General features: G+C 39.8%; 1 protein-coding gene across 2 annotated transcripts in view; it reads left to right on the top strand.

Moving 5' to 3' along the window:
* Window positions 1–17201, top strand: part of MAP2K4 (mitogen-activated protein kinase kinase 4) — a 128950-nt gene that overhangs the window by 86752 nt on the left and 24997 nt on the right. For both annotated transcript variants that reach the window (XM_059147475.1, XM_059147476.1), the window contains 3 exons: window positions 4706–4825; window positions 7067–7118; window positions 10883–11010. In XM_059147475.1, the coding sequence (XP_059003458.1) occupies window positions 4706–4825; window positions 7067–7118; window positions 10883–11010 (300 nt within the window). The remainder of the gene's footprint in view (window positions 1–4705; window positions 4826–7066; window positions 7119–10882; window positions 11011–17201) is intronic.

The following is a 17201-nucleotide window of genomic DNA, read 5'->3' as shown; positions in this document are numbered from 1 at the left end:
TTCTTAAAATAGTTTTTGCTTCTTTAAAATTGTGTAATATTTCAAACTTGCAGACTCTTCTAGGGGAATTACAGTGTTCCCAACACCTCCAATGAGCACGTTGTTATATTTCCTCTTTAAATCATAGATACAATGGAAGCCCCCATCCTATACCCCCTTTCGCTTTACAGATCTAAACTCTACCTTGAAGCAAGTATCTCCTTCAACTGCTTCATTTAGGCTTTCGACATACATATCTTTCCTGAAATAACACTTAGTATTGCTTTCTGTATTCTTAAAGTTTACATAAATGAAATTATCCTGCATCTATATCCCATAGCATTTTTAATTCAGCAGAGTTTTCAAGATTCATCCATAGAAATGTAGATCGTTAATATATAGATTAGATTAATTTATTGTTTTATTTTATTGGTTGATGTTTTAAAGTAGGCTCTCTGCCCTGTGGACACACGACAGGACCCCAAGATCAAGAGTTGCCTGCTCTGCTGACCGTGCGGCCAGGCGCCCCGATCTGGTTCATTTATCTTAACTGCTGGGCAGTATTCGCTAATTAAATACAACTTCTTTAATGTTTCTTTAATAATCCTAATATAGGTTCTTTCTCATTTTTTGCAGTTATAAAGTATAAAAATAACCTTCTTTTTGCATTTCTCCTTGGGACGTAGGTCGCAGATTCTATATAGCCTGTCTCTAGAAATAAGGATGTTAGGTTACATGGTATGAACTGTTTCCAACTGCGTATCGTCCTTTTCCTCCTCAGTGTTGTGCTAAGTTCTGTTCCTACCCGCAAGAGTGAGGGTTTGTTTCCACATCAGGAATCGTATTCAGGTGTCGGCACTGAAAGCTGGCAGTGGCTGACTGAGTTTGTGGTTGACGTTGTGAAGGTTGTCCTGTGGTCCAGGCTGGCTTGTGGAGTTCAGCTGTGATGTCCACCCAAAGGAAGGGAAGAGGCAAGAACCCAAAAGGCTGCTTTGGAATCGACAGCCAATTGTGCTGACATCTTGTTGGCCAGCCTTCTCTGCGCAGGAGACGGGGACACAGAGTTTCAGTTGGGCGCCGTGTATGGAACACAGAGGGGGTGGTTTGCTGGACAAGCCATAAACGTTTACTGACATAGATCTCATTGCTAACATTTGGTATTATTATATGTTTCATTTTTGGCAGTCAGGTGAGTTTGAAGTGGTACCTCACTTTTCAAATGACATTTCCCTAATTACTGGCCAGGAACAGAATTCTTTACATGTGTGTTCAGGTCTTCTTTTCTGTGAATTGCCAATCGAATCGATATCCCTTTTCCTTTATTCTGTTAAGTTTTGTCTTTGCCTGATTGATTTAGCATAGTGCTTTAGTATTCAAGGTATCAATTCTTTGTTTATACCCAAATAGATACTTTTGTCTTATCTTTGAACTTCTGGTGCGGTATCCTTTGTTGTACAGAAATATCCATTATAAGGGGGTTCAGTTCAGCAGATCTTACCCTTTGTAATGTGTCCTTTTCATGTGTGATTTGGAGAAGGAATTTGTCCCCTACCCTGAAGTCCTGAAGAACTCTTATAAAAAGGTTTTTAACTTTTGCTTTTCAAAAAATCCATTTGGGAATTTTTTTTTTTTTTAATTTTTATTTGTGAATAATCTGAGGTAATGACCTAATTTAACTTTTCTCTGTCTGGAAGGCCTCTGGTCCCAGCAACAGTCATTACATATTCCATGCTTTTGTAACTGTCATGCTACATCTGCCACCCTTCAAATCTCCACATGCACATGAACTTTTGAATCTGTTCTGTTGTATTTTTTACTCCCCCCTGCATCATACCTCTGCCTCTTATTGTGAAAGCTCTTTAAAAAGACTTTGTCTGGTAGACTAGGCTTCCTTCTTTAAAAAATTGTCTTGGCTATTCTTGACTCTGCTTTAATTCTTAAAAAATATTTAATAAACTTATTTGAGTGAGAGCGTATGTGGATGCTTGTGGGGTGCGGCAGAGGGAGCAGGAGGGAGAGAATCCCAAGCAGATGCCACACTGACTGTGCAGCCCGATGCCAGCCTCTATCCCAGGACTCTGAGATCATGACCTAAGCTGAACCCAAGAGTCGGACACCCCACTGACTAAGCCACCCAGGTGCCCTGGCTCTACTTACCTATATAAGTTTTAGGATCAGCTTGTCCAAGTGCATAATAGTTTTGATTAGAATCTACTTGAGTTCTTAAGCTAATTTAAGGGAATCTGACATTTTCATGATCTCGAGTCTTTGCATTCATCATGTGCTTTGCCTCTCTGTGATCACTCGTTATGTCTTTAGTCACATCTTACACGCGTTCTCATGTAAATGTTTTGCTGCCTTTGTTAAGTACATTTCTAGGTGCTTTATAGTTTTTCTTTGTATTGTGAGTGGTGTCTTTTTGAACAGTTTACTTTTTAGGAGTGCTTCCTGTTGGCGTATAAGCATGCCTTTGTTTTTATCTGGTTCTTGTCTCGAGGAACACTTGATCTTAGTGGGTTCAGTGTTTTATCATTTCCACCTTTCTTTCCAGTAAATCCATATTTGGTGATTCCTGCTTTTGCATTTCAGTCGGTGGGTATCCCGTCTTGTGCTTGACCATGGAAGTAAGGTTGCTGTCACTGCTTTTTGAGGCAGCTCAGACCATCCACCCCCTGCCCCTTTTTTTACATGCAGCTCATTGCTGCTGCTACCTCTTCTCTGTTATGGCCAAAAGGAACCGCCAGAGGAAATAAGAAGGTCACATCAGGTCCTGTGCCTTATCAACCACAAAGATCTCTCTGGGGCTGATTGCGGCTTTGTTCCCCGCCCTCCCTACCCCCAGTTCCAGTTTATTTCCCACCTTTATTTCCCCTGTTCTCCGTCTCTCTCCCTTGGCCGCCTTCCTGGTTTTCCATCCTTCTCCCTTCTCCCCTCATTTTCTTAACGGTCATTTTTCATACCTGCCAGACACTTTATTTCGTACTTTATGTATGTTAAGTCATTTGACTTTCGTGCTGATCTGTTAAGGAAGGTAGGGCAACCCTGTTTCCAAGATGAGGAACGGAGGGGGCCCAAGCTTATGTAAGTGGGAGAACCTGGATGGTAAGTGAGGCCTCTTAGACCCTCATGTCAGTGATCTTTCCACATCACTATTCTCCTGGAGTTAAGGTCCTTCCTTAGTGTTTTTCTAAGTAGATGAGTTAAGTGCGCTGCCTTTTGCTCTTATAAAAAAAAAAAATTCTAATACACCTGTGAAGATGGTGTCTTTAAATTGGAATAAATTCAAGTGTTTGTTACGGGCGAAGTGTGTTACTCAGTCTTTTATGAGGGTCCGTCTGCTAGGGTGCTCAAAAGAAAGAGCTGTAGAGAGAGAAGAAGGACTTTGAGTGAAGAAAATAGACGTTCCCCGTGGCAGATATGTTTTACATGTAAGCATTGTGTGGAGCCACGTAGCTACACGTGTGCGTCAGCAGGCGTCTGTCCCCAGGGCACAGCGCTGTCACTCGTCTCCGTGTTGAGCCCGGCATGACCGCTAGTGTTGTTCCAGCAAGCCTCCGTCCTTCAGCGGGCCTTCATCTCCCGCACAGTCAGTCCAGGTGGGAGATGAGCGGTCAGACATCTCCGAGGATGCTGCCGGACCCATCCGTTAGTAACACATGCACACTCGTTGGAGACCATTCCCGTCATCGTCCCGATAGCTGTCTTTATGCTCGTGAGGTCCACTGTGGCCCTTGTTCATGTGTTCACATCCTTTCAGAGAGTCAGAACCGTGGTGTCTGCCTGTGTGCTGTGTGTTCTGCACACCTGTCGCGAACCATGTAGTTTTCCACGGAACGTCATATTAGATAATCCCTTTAATGGTGCGCCGTTCCCTCTTGTGAGATCATCCAGTGCTTTTGAGTTTTCTTTGTTTTTTTCTTTTTGGAATTTATGGACTGTTTGTTTAATTAGATTTCTAGTCGGATGACTCTATCAGAGGGGATAGATACTTCTCTTTCTCTTGTTTTATTGTCACATTGCCTTCTGCCTGATCTAAAGCACACGAGGATGCTGCCTGTAGTCTTTGGATGATTCAGTTAAATTATAGCCAGCATTCGTTCATCTGGGGAGTGTTTATGGAGGCCCCGTGCTGGCAGATTGTGTTACTTAGGTGAGGGAGATGGAGGAAAAACATTAGCAAATAACTTACATTTTCTATTAGAAGATTTCAGCGAAGAGCCGGGTGAGGGGGTGCTGCATTTTAAAGGTCAGCCGTGGAGAAGGCACCATGTATACAAGAATATGAGGCATTGGTGTTGCTCTGTGTGTTTTTTTCCTTCCTTTTCTTTTTTTTTTTTTTTTGACTAATTTTATAAGCTTATATAGAAAGTCTAGATTACTGTAATCTACTTTCTTTGTTAATGACAGCAGTTTCCCACATTTTCTATGTTTCTATTTAATTATGGCCACATTTGATTACTTTTATAAATGCACAAAGGTTTCTGAGCAAGACTGTCCCTGTCTTTACAGTTAAGAGTGGAGAAATGAGGCAAAATAGGTTCGCGTCTACACAGGAAGAGACTGTTCTGCCCAGGGCTCTAATAAGGGACCAAGAATTACCTCTAGTGCAAGATTAAAAATGAAGAAAAAGATTGCTCTTTCTCTAATTGTATTCTGTTTTAAATAAAGGAAACATGGTACTTAATACTAAGATGCAAAGGAATAACAGATATTTGTTATTTTGTAGGGTGACTGTTGGATCTGTATGGAACTCATGTCTACCTCGTTTGATAAGTTTTACAAATATGTATATAGTGTATTAGATGATGTTATTCCAGAAGAAATTTTAGGCAAAATCACTTTAGCAGTAAGTACCTGGTTTTTAAATTGTTTGTTCTGTATATATACATATATAAAGATGCTTCTGGAGTTTTGATTGCACCTATCTGAATGTCCTTCACAGAATGTTGTTGACCTTCTTGGAAAATCATTCATAATAGGAAAAGAAACAAAATCACTTCTGTGGGGTTGTTAATACAACAAGTCATAAGAATAGTTTTCAGAATATGTTCTACATAAAAACTACAATATTCTGTTCATTAAAATCGCAATGAACCATAGTAGATTATGCTGTAAACAAAACCAGAAAAAGAAATTTTCTGTTCCTTTTTAGCCCTAACTGCTTTCGAATTGGTTGTGTTCTCACCGTTATCTCTAAGTTGATCAGGATCATAGCATTCTCCTTGAAGTCCCTTCGTTGAAACTCTTAGACACAAAGTATCTTTCCTGTGGTCTAAGATTTGAGCTGTCCACTGTGGAAAGTTTTGACTAGCAATTTCAGGACCCAACATTGCTACCAATTTGGCCAATTCACTTTTGCCAGAGCACCGGAAAGAAAAGAGGTAGTCTTTCACACGGGTGTTTGTGGTTTTCAAAGTGAATTCCTGATCATTTTCTTTCCTGCTCTGAATCTTTTAGTTGACAGAGGTAGTTAACAAAATTCTTTTCAGTGGAGTAAAGTAAGATTCTTAGAAAGCCCTAAGAATCTGAGCCAATGACGTAACATAGTTAGTGGGTGTGTAAACTGAGCTTTGTAGGAAGTTGTAAGGTGGAAATTCTGATGGATTTAATTTTCTGCCTCTTCATTTCCTCCACCTCCAGTAGAGTTTGCCTGCTGATTGCCCCTGGATCCTTTTTGATTATTAAGAGTTAATGCAAAAATACAGAGACAGTTTCTGAACTGTATGTTAGTTGTGAAAGGGGTGTTTGTATGTGTAACAGGAATTTCAAAATTTAGATTAAAGTCATAATCTTACGATTCATGTTAGTATTTTAATTTATTTAGCCAAATTGGTATGTAAATCTAAATATTTTATGAGCTAAAATGTCATATACTCTTTCTTATGATTTTATAGAAAGCAGCTGAGTTATTTTAGAAATTTGTTTATTCTTGGGAAGATGCATGACATTTTATATTGATCAATTTCATTATCTCTCTCCCCAGTATACCAGACCCAGGATTATCTTGGAACTTTTACGGTTCATTATAACTGTAATGCCACAATAGTAGAATCATGACAGTGGCTAATGGTTTTTGAGTGTTTAGTTGCATCCGGCTAAGGTCTTACAACATTTTATCCTCATAGTGACTCTCTGTGGTGAATAGTGTAACCCCACTTTTTAAAGATGACAGATCTGGAGCTTGGAGAGGTTAAGTCATTAATTTGCTCCCAGGCAGCCCAATCTCAGAATCCTGCTCCTAACCACTGTGATGACAGGGTGATCGTGAGGTTGGAAAACATAGACAAAATTATTTTATCGTCTATTTCAGTCTGTGTGATGTAGATACACAAGTAAATCCTTGGTTATATATCTGCCTGTGTTTCTAGACTTGGTGATCATCCTTTCTTTTAAGCATAACATTTAAAATTACTTTGTGTTAATTTTCTTTTTGCTGATTAATAACCCAATGAACACAACAGGCCCAGCTACTTGAAACATGGCAAGTTCTGCATTCCTGACATCCAGTAGCTTGCTTGATGGGGCGGAGACCTGACCATTTGATAGCAAATGGTTGGCACGTTCTTTGGTTCTCTTTTAATTTGAGAGTGTGGGAAATTTAATTCAAGCCCCTGTTCCCTGTATTCCTGGAGAAATGCCTGATTTTGTGATCATGGGCAGTGATCAAACGATACTGTAAGTTGTGCGTAAGTTACTGTAGTGGTAAGAGAAACTGAGGAAATTTAGAAAGACTTATTTAAATTAGAGTTGATAATGGAGCCAGACTGTGGACTCCATCGTACTGAATATTTCCATTCTTGAAAAGTTTGAAGATGCAAACAATGTACAACTTTGTAGTGACTTACTAAAAAATTTTAAGTTACCGGGTTCTGTTTAGCTGTCAGGGAACAGCATGTAAGAGCAGCTAAGTTTTCAGATCCAAAATAATCATTTAGGATCTTCAGTTAATATAAAAAGCAGACAGAATATTGAAATAATTAAGCTTTAAAGAATGTAAAGTTACCAGGGCTGTTATCCATGATAAACACTGTGCTGCATGATCCAAAGAATATTAATTGCTTATCCCGTCTTTGCTCTTTCTCCCCAGACTGTGAAAGCACTAAACCACTTAAAAGAAAACTTGAAAATCATTCACAGAGGTGGGTATGAATTCTTTTTTATGGATTGGAAATTAATATTTTTCCTTAAAAAAAAGAAGTTAATATTCTTCCTTAATTGAAAAACATTATTGCAAATTACACTGTCTCTGTATAAGCTTTCCTGAAATACTTGTATTTTTGGCAAAACATACTATATGTACCCTAACACTATTATTACTATTTTTTCCCTAAAACTTTGTTTATTAATTTAGGTTATTTTTTCCTTTGAGATTCTATAAATTTCAGCTTATTAGTATATTGAGCTTAGAAACTGACATACATTTTGCTGCAAGGTTCTTCTTACTCTTCTTTGAAAATAATTAGTCATTTACTTGATAGATGATGTTTCTCTGTGTATACAATTGGGCCCAAAGATGGTCCTGGGGACAGTCACAGGGTCTGGAGGATGGTATGTGGAGCAGTTTAAAGGATGCTACAGTCCCTTTCAGGTGTTTCTTCTTTACTTTAGAGGATATTTTTGCAAAGAGAGATGCTTTAGTTGTTATTGTACATTGGAATTCTTCCAAAATGTTTGTATTTGCGAAAACAGTGATCTTGGCCTTGTTGGACATAGGTCCAAATATTTCACGAAGATTTATGGGAAGCCAGTGGGAACCATGAAATTAATTCAGCAAATAGGTTAAATAGTTACTCTCTTTATTACTATGCTAGACTCCGGGTAGTGCTGGTGGCTTTGAAGACGCACCTAAATTCACTTTCCTCAAAAAACTTGTAACAGACAAGCCCAGGACAGTACATGGCAGTGTGGGATTCAGCCTGACAATAAACAGGACAGAAAGTAAAAGGTCATATTGGGAGAAGTGGAATGCCTTACATTTTAGGAAACATAGTTTCTAGTGGTTAAGACCTCAGTAATTGGTGCATCTATTTAAGTAATTTTAGTTTGGGGTTAACTCAAGACCACTGAAATTAGTTACCCTTGAACATCAGAATATTTCACTTAATTTTGCTTTGGCTTAATGCTTATTAATAAACATAATTTTAGATAGATGGACTTCTTATTTTCTCTTTTGCCTGAGATCATGTAGAATCAGGTTCCTGAAGAAGATTATTTTGTTCTTTTTGTAGTTCATTGCATTCTTATTTTGGGATATTCCTTCCTTTTTGATTGTCATTTGCACTTAAGAGTATCACCTTTAGTGCATTTAATAATGACCTCTGCGATACTTGCCAATCACAGTGAAGCTCTAAGACAGTGCCTGAGGGGTGGCTGGATGAAAGGGAAAGGCTTCAAAGATGACTTTGGTTTCCCTATTAATAAATAAAAGCAGCCCTTTTTATTTAATTTATTTCATTTATTTGTCAGAGAGAGAGAGGGAGCACAAGCAGGGGGAGTAGCAGACAGAGAGAGAAGCAGACTTGCAGCTGAGCAGAGAGCCCGACACAGGGCTTGATCCCAGGACCTTAAGATCATGACCTGAGCTGAAAGCAGACACTTAACCGACTGAGCCACCCAGGTGCCCCAGTATAGCAGTCTTTTTTATTAATTAGGATCAGTGAGCTTTTTTGGTACAATTAAGAGTGCTTTTGATCATGAGTTACAAAAAATCCTAGTAACTGCCTTAAACGTCAAGGAGATTCACTGTCTTAATGAATCCAAGGAGAGGTGGCTCTAGGCACATTATGTCTAGGGCGCAAGCTCCCTTCTTTTGGCTCCTTCCTTCTTAATACATTGGCTCCATCCTCTGGATGATAACAGCCAAAGCAAGTACCCAGCTCCCCAGTGTCACATGTAGACGTGACAGCCTCCTGGAGAAGCTGTCCCTTTTCCTGTGTGGCTATCTTAGGGGCCGGGACATCTTCCTTACATCTCTCTAATGTTTTCTCTTGTCACCAGAATTGCTTCATGCCCTTATTCTAAACTGCGTATTGGCAGGGAGTGTCAGCTGACCCTGATAAGCTTGGACCAGTCAGGCCCCACTTTGGGAAGGTGTGGTTACAGCTACATGAAGCAGGAGGGAGACCTCCATAAAATCAAATGCAGGTTCCGTTAGAAGGGAAGGAGTGGGTAGATAGGATGGATGTTTGATAGGCAGTCGTAGTCAGCCTTGTCAGTGATGGCAGGAGACCTTTTCTGGATTTTTTATAGATCTCCTTCTGAGTTACAAACAGATGTTTTGTATCTTGTATTTATTTGTATCTTTTATTCATTGAACCATGACAGTGACAATAAAATGGATAGAAGCACTGAGACAGGGATGGGGAATTCATGAGCAAAGGGGGAAAATTGACTCAACAGGGGATGAGTACACAGTGGCGGTGAATTCATGATCAGTGAAGAAGGGGTAAAAACCTAGGGTCCAATTTGGCAAGCCTGTAAAACCTGGAGAACCAAATGGGAGGGATTCTGCTTTCTCAAATTTGCAGGAAAGCAAGCACCCACACTTCCAAAGGGGTGAAAATGGATCTCAAGGATGACTAGAGGAAAGGGTTGGTCAGGGGAAACTTGATGAAGTCATCTAATGTCAGAAAAAATTGCTCAAGGAGAAATAATTATTAACTGATGCATTTATTGAATTTAAATAAAGTTCAGGTACTGTATTAGGTACTTTAATTTCCAGAATCCTATGAATTAGCAATTATTTTCATTTTGTAGTTAACCAAGTTGTGGTTGCTGAGTCAAAGTTGAATCACTTGCCCCAGGTCATACTGTGAATTTTGGACCCAGATTTTGAACCTTTGCTTCTCTGATCCCAAAGCTGTGACCTTTTTGATGGATTGGATTGGATACTTTCCTAAGTTAGCTAAAACTTGACTCTTTTTTTTTTTTTTTTTTAAGCTTTTATTTATTTGAGAGAGAGAGTGGTTGAGAGAGAGAGAGCATGAACCAGGGAGAGGGGCAGAGGAAGAGGAAGAAGCAGATCCCTGATGAGCAGGGAGCTGGATGTGGGGCTCAGTCCCTGGACCCCGGGATCATGACCTGAGCCAAAGGCAGATGCTTAACCGACTGAGCCACCTAGGCGTCCCTGAGACTCAGCTGTGACTTAACTGTGGGTGTATAATTGTATAGTTTGCATTTAGGTGGATAGTCTTTGACATACTCTGTAGTAGCTTGGTGTATTTTTACAGATAGATTAAATTCATTCTTCATATTTTGACCAGTAAGTAGTGAATTTGAAGCAAGTAAATATAAGTCTTTTGGTGAAAACAAAGAAAGCATTATAGAATGCCTACATATATTGTGAAGCATTTTTTTTTTTTAAAGATTTTATTTATTTATTTGAGAGAGCACAAGCAGGGGGAACAGCAGAAGAAGAGGGAGAAGCAGGCTCATCGCTGAGCAGGGAGCCCAATGTGGGGATGCTTAACCAACTGAGCCACCCAGGCGCCCCTCTTGTGAAGCATTTTTAATACTAAGTTTTTAAACATTGGCATTCAGAGCAGTGTTTCCTCATTTTTCCTCATCTTCTCACATATCTGCATTTTCAGGACTTGGTCACTAAAACTAAGGCTTTTTGGTATTTGTGCTTACTATGGCTTCAAAATGTAGCTCATTTGATTGATCACTTTCTTTCTTTCTTTCTTTTTTTTTTTTTTAAGAATTTATTTGACAGAGAGAGATCCAAGTAGGCAGAGGCAGGCAGAGAGAGGAGGAAGCAGGCTCCCCCTGAGCAGAGAGCCCAATGCAGAACTTGATCCTAGGACCCTAAGACCATGGCCTGAGTCAAAGGCAGAGGCTTAACCCACTGGTGCCCTGATTGATCACGTTTACATGAAATGATCTCTCTCTCTCTCTCTCATAGATATCAAACCTTCCAATATTCTTCTGGACAGGAGTGGAAATATTAAGCTCTGTGACTTTGGCATCAGCGGACAGCTGGTGGACTCCATTGCCAAGACAAGAGACGCCGGGTGTAGGCCTTACATGGCAGTAAGTACAAAGGCCAGACCTTCCCATTTGGTAGTCTTTGCCCAGAGAACCTGTGCCCTTGGGGGCTCGCCTTCTGCCACTGGTCACGCAGTTTCGCCATACTAGAACATTTTCTTCTACGTAAAAACCAAACTGAGGTTCTAGCTTCTCCATCAAACTATGACATTATCCCAGTGAAGTCCTGTTTCATTGTCATAGTCTACTCTGCTTGTCCGCTAGGTGGTTGAATAGTTCTCAGAAGGCCTCCGTGCTTCCCGCACCCCATGTGCTCGCGTGACTGTTGGGTCACTGTAGGGTCATGGATACTATGGATCACGTATCCACATCATCCATTCACACGTGGAAAATGTGGCCTAGGCCACTCAGGGATGCTTCTTTTCCAGTTGGAGAAGAATGGGAGACTGGAGTTCGCAGAGTTCCTAATCGAACTCAGTACAGCTTAGAGTCTGGGGCTGTGTTCTGCAGATTGTTGGCCCTTCCTCAGAGGTGGATGTAGCACACTGACAGATCCAAGGGTGGAGGTCTTGAGCGCCAGCCTCAGGGAGACAGCCTTACAGCCTTCCTTGTGTGTCATGCTCCTCTTACCCCCGCGAATGCACATGCTGTGCCTACAGCTGGATTTTGATTTGTATTTGATTGGAAATTTAGTGTCTATATTTTAAGCATTTCCCCTAGCTGTCAGTGTCTTCCCTAATATGTCCGTGGTTCCTTGGGGACTGCTGCTCTGACACGGTGACACATGGGCTTTGCAGACTGTTGAGACACTCCCGTCAACAGTGCTGGCTGCAGTGTTTATGGACTTGTGTGCGCACGCACGTGTGTGTGCACGAAAGGAGGCGTCCATTTAAAGTTTGGGCTTTGTGGATGTTGACTGGCGAGGCAGATTATTGGGGAAATGTGGAAGGTCTTGCATTCATCCTGATAATTAGGGGATAAATGGAACAAAAGTTTCAAAAGCAAGAAATAAGACATATTAAACAGGGAGCATTTGGGAAGTCTCATATTTGATGCATTTAGTAGTAATGCCCTGAGAAGTAACGTGCAGGGCTTGGCACAGTATTGAAGTGTTTTTGCTATGTGACATTGACTAAGAATTATGTTTGATTTATGCAGGTTTTTTTTTTTTTTTTAAGATTTTATTTATTTACTTGAGACATACAGAGAGAGAGAGCAAACGAGCAGGGGGAGGGGCAGAGGGAGAAGCAGTCTTCCCTCTGAGCAGGGAGCCTGATGGCGGGGCTTGATCCCATGACCAAGATCATGACTCAAGCCGAAGGCAGACACTTAACTGAGTGACCCAGGTGTCCCTGATTTATGTAGGTTTTATGTTTGAATTCAGGTAACTTTTAAGAGAGCATTAGCCTTTAAGTTTTTGTGTGGAAACAGGGTTCGCAGGCCCAGGAAGGGTAGGGCTTTTCTTTCCCTGCTAAGCTTCTTCAGCCTTGGAGTCAGCAGGCTGAGGATAAACTCTGTGTCTCTGATCATTATTGGGCTAAATGAAATGCTTCTGTCCACTCCAGTCTTTCAAGGCCTACAGGTGGACGGGAGTGTGATCAGCGTTCTTGTTATTACACGCCTTCTGACGTGACTCTTCTTTGATGCACCTTGACCGAAGGCCTCGGAAATGGATCTTGTCTTTCTATTTAAGATTTATTATTTGTCTTTACTCTCTGGGAATTGTGATTTCTTTTTACATTATCTAACGTAAAGGTGTATGAAGTGTAGAGTTGAAACACAAGTTTTTCCATAAACCAGTTGTTAACGTTCATGTTTTGGGGCCTCTACACCTCCTTGTCTAGGTGTGTGTGTATGTACAGGTGTGTGTGTGTGCCTGCATGTGTGTGTGTGTGTGTGTGTGTGTGTGTTCTGGGCTGCTTGAAAGTAAGTTTCAGATAGGATAATTTCATTATAAACATTTCCGCCTGTATCTCCCATAGACAAGGGCAGTCTTCTGTGTAACCACACTACCATGACCACCATACCTGAAACAGAAACCCCAGGTAACGAACACGAATTTCCTGGCGTCACCTGATGTGATGCTCATATACGGATTTCCCTGCGGACATCCCACATTCTGGGTTTGTCTGATTATCGTTCCCTCATAAGGAGTTTCAGGCTATATGTTTTTTCAGAACGGATGCTTTCTAGACAATAGGTAATTCATATTGTATCGCATCATAAAGCACATCTTGTAATGCTTATACACATGCTTTTTTTTCCCCCCTTTTAAAGCAGTTGAGACATTTGTAAAATAGAAACTCATTTTCTCGATTTTTTCCCTTTTTCTTCTCCAAATGAGTAATTAATCTTTTCATTTCCGAAGGATTCCTTCCCCTGCTAGCCTCTCATGCTTCCCAAGCTCTGCTGTCCTCCAATATGAAGTCACACCAGCTTCCCTGTCTTTGACCAGCATTTCCTCTTATATCTCTTCTCCTTCTGTGATAGAAACTCATCTCTATTAGTTTGTAGGATACGTCGTCCTGATTGCTAGTAGAAGTAGGAACTCATTTCATAGCAGTCCTTTCTGAAATATGTTGATTTATTTACCTTGGACATTTCTCAAACCTTGACATAATCTCCTTTTAAAATAGATACAGCCTATTAGGCAGGAAAATCTAACCAGGTTCTGTCATCAACATCAGGAAATTGTTTCTGTCTCTTTGGTTTCAAAAAACTTGATTCTTCAGGACATAATATTCATTTTCCACTTGTGTATAAGACTGAAACAGTGGTATTCACTTTTTTCCCTTGGGAAGACCATTCACGTTTTCGAATGTCTGGTAAAGAAATTATTTACCAGTTCTTGTAAGACTTCATTTTTGCTCAGAGGCTTCTGTGACAAACTCCGTCTCTTTGCTTGTTACGAGTTTATGCAGATTTTCTAATATTTCTAAGTCACTTTTGGTAATTTGTGTGCTTTTAGGAATGTTTCCATTCCATCTGGGTTATCTGACTTTGTAAGTTCAGTGTCTGTGTTCCCTCAGGAAGTTTCCAGTTTCTGTTCGTGACTCCAGTGGATGGGTCATACTTCCAGTTTCTTTGCGTGCTTTGTATTTTTGTGTGTGTGAGAAACTGGACATTTTGAATATTATAGTGTTGTGGTTCTGTGGGGTGCCTGGGTGGTTTAGTGGGTTCAGCTTCTGACTCTTGGTTTCAGCTCAGGTTGTGATCTCAGGGTCGTGAGATGGAGCCCCACGTCGGGCTCTGTGCCAGTGGGGCGTCTCCTTAAGATGGTCTCCCCCTTTGATCCCCCCGACTCCTGCTCACACACAGGTGTGCTGGCTCTTAAATAAATAAATAAATTGTGGTGATTTGGGAACTAAATTATTAATTCTGGAAATAAAATAAGATGATTCTCCCCCTCTCCTCATGGTGTGTTTTGTTCCTTTCTGTGAGATGTAGCTGTTTCTCTAGTGATTTTTTCCTACCGTCTTGTTTTAAAGTCTGTATTCTTACTCCTATGTAGTCTCTGATGTCTGTTTTCTTAGCTTGTGTTCAGCTAGTGTTTTGACGGTTTTGTTTTTTGTTTTCTTAGGGTTTTTTCTTTCTTCTTCTTCTTCTTTTTTTTTTTTTTTAATACCAGGACCCAAAAGGAGAAAAAAAAAAATCCACAAAGAAAACAATGGGGAAGAGACCCCAACATTCCAGTCTTTGCAGATTGGCTCTGTGCTTGAGCGCTCCTGCGTAGCCCGACCATTTACAAGCCTGCCTTTACCTCTACTTGGTACTTGCCCTCAGTCTGTAGATCAGCCAGAGGTTACAGCTGAAGTTCTTATCAGGTTTTTCTGAGCATGTGTCCTGCCTCAGGCATGCACATGGCTTTCTGAATTTCTCAATATACACAGGCGATCTTGAATGGCTTAATTTTCCAAAAGAACTCTTCCGTCTACTTTTCCTGCCATACTTCTGGAGCTCTAACGTATCTCTGTCCTCATCTTTTGCACCAGCCATCCACGGGTCCTTCGTTCGCCTTATAGAGTTTCTGCTTTTCTGCCTCAAAAACTCTGTAAGGCAAATGAAGGACCCTATGACTGATCTACAGACTGACGTGGGATGATATTTTCACTTCCTGGTGACTTTGAAATCCCATCACATTATGCCTGTTTTAAAAAATGTTTAATAACATTTAAATGTTTAATAAGTTTGAAGAAGTCTATTATTGATAGTTTTATAAATGTGTTTCTTATTGGAAGATCATGTCCTTGTTCAGTACATAAAAGATAAAATGCAGACCATAAAATGGAGAATTGATTACCCATCATTCATTCATAAAGGGAAAAAATTGTGAGCATATGTCCCGCTACATTTTTATGTAAATGTAAACTTATTACACATATGCTTTTTATCTGTTCTGTAGGCATTTGCAGGCGTGTTTCCAGGCCAGGGCATCTTCATATATTATGAATTTGGCCACTGAAAATTAACTGACTTTCTATTTTTGCCTGCTTGCTGTTTTTTTGTTTTGTTTTGCTTTGTTGGTATTTTGTTATTCTTAATATTGCCGCAAAATTTTTAAGCTGTGTCTTCCCACAACTCTTTTCTGTTTTCCCTTGGGTATAAAAGGTTCACGCCTCTTGAGACCTATGGGGAAACGATGTATGACTGAGAGAGTATATTTTTAAATGTCATTCTGGGTTAGAGTATTACAGTTTTATCTTTGTTGAGTTGATAGGCCAGAATGGGATTTGGGGAAAATTTCCTGGGAGTTTTGTTATGTATTTTATTTCATTTATTTATTTATTTATTTTTAAAGATTTTATTTATGACAGAGAGAGAGATAGCAAGAGAGGGAACACAAGCAGGGAGAGTTGGGGAGGGAGAAGCAGGCTCCCTGCTGAGCAGGAAGCCCAATGCAGGGCTCCATCCCAGGACAACAGATCATGACCTGAGCCAAAGGCAGACACTTTGTTATGTATTTAAAATCATTAAGAAAGGTAGATACTTTTGCATATTTTTTTTTAATTTGGCCACTTTTATGTATTAACCTTTGCCCATTTTTCTATGAGAATGCCAGTCTTTGGTATTGACGTAAAATATAATGAGAATCTTAATCCGTTTCTTATTAGGTTTCATATATTTTCCCTGAAGTTGTCCTTTGTCTTGAAATTTTACTTATTTGTGGTTGAATTGCAGAAATAGAAAAATTCCATGTGGCTAGTTTATCAGTGTTACCTTTATGCTTTCTGGCCATTAGCGTGTCTTGAAAGATCTTTCTTATGCCAAGATTAGACATGGTTGCAGGGTCACATCAGAATATCTAAGTTTAGGCTTTTGTTTTTTACATTTTAGGTTTTTAATCCTGCTGTGATCATCGTTGGTGTGTTATTAAGGGAAAGAGTCTAACTTTTCTCCTCACAGTTGGTTAAACAGTTAAGAATTTTTTTAAACTTTAATTTTTTAAATATTAATTCTTTGAAGAGATTTTATTTATTTATTTATTTATTTGAGAGAGAGGGTGAGAGAGAATGTGAGCTGGAGGGAGAGGGAGAGAAAATCTCAAGCAGATTCCCCACTGAGCACAGAGCCCAACACGGGGCTTGAACTCATGACCTGAGCCGAAACTAAGAGTTGGATGCTTAACTGACTGAACCACCCAGGTGCCCCTATTTTTTTTTTTTTTTATTCAAGAATAATTAACATACAGTGGTGTGAGTCTCAGATGTATAATATAAGGACTCGGCAGTTCTATACATTACTTAGTGCTCATGGTGACAAGAGCCCTGTTAATCCCCTTCACCTATGAAATAAACATTTTATTTTAATTATCTGTTTATACAAACTCTGTTGTTTAGAATCAGTACTCTTGGTACTAAATGCTTGGATTTGGGACTGTTTCTGGACTATGTTATATCATCTTTCTGCATGTTTCATATGAACAGTGTATCATATTAAAAAGAATTCAGCAGGAATCTAAGTGGTATCTCTTTAGACATATAAATTCCTTTGGTTATTGCATTTTTATGTTCTTGAGTCTTCCCAATGAAGAATATGTTGTTTCTCTCCATTTTCTTTGGTTATCTTAATGTTTCTTGTTTATTTTTCCTTCTTACAGGCTGTGCACATTTCTTACTAAATTCTTGCAAATTTTGTTGTCATTTCTGAGTACTTGTATATACCCATTGTATGTGTTTTTTCTCCCTTTGTTTTTGTTTTTGTTTTTGTGTTCAAGCACAACATGGGGCTTGAACTCA

Source organism: Mustela lutreola, chromosome 15 (genome assembly GCF_030435805.1).
Source record: "Mustela lutreola isolate mMusLut2 chromosome 15, mMusLut2.pri, whole genome shotgun sequence".
NCBI classification, from domain to species: Eukaryota; Metazoa; Chordata; class Mammalia; order Carnivora; family Mustelidae; genus Mustela; species Mustela lutreola.
Note: the sequence above shows the minus strand (reverse complement) of the source record. Positions and strands in the feature narration are given on the sequence as shown.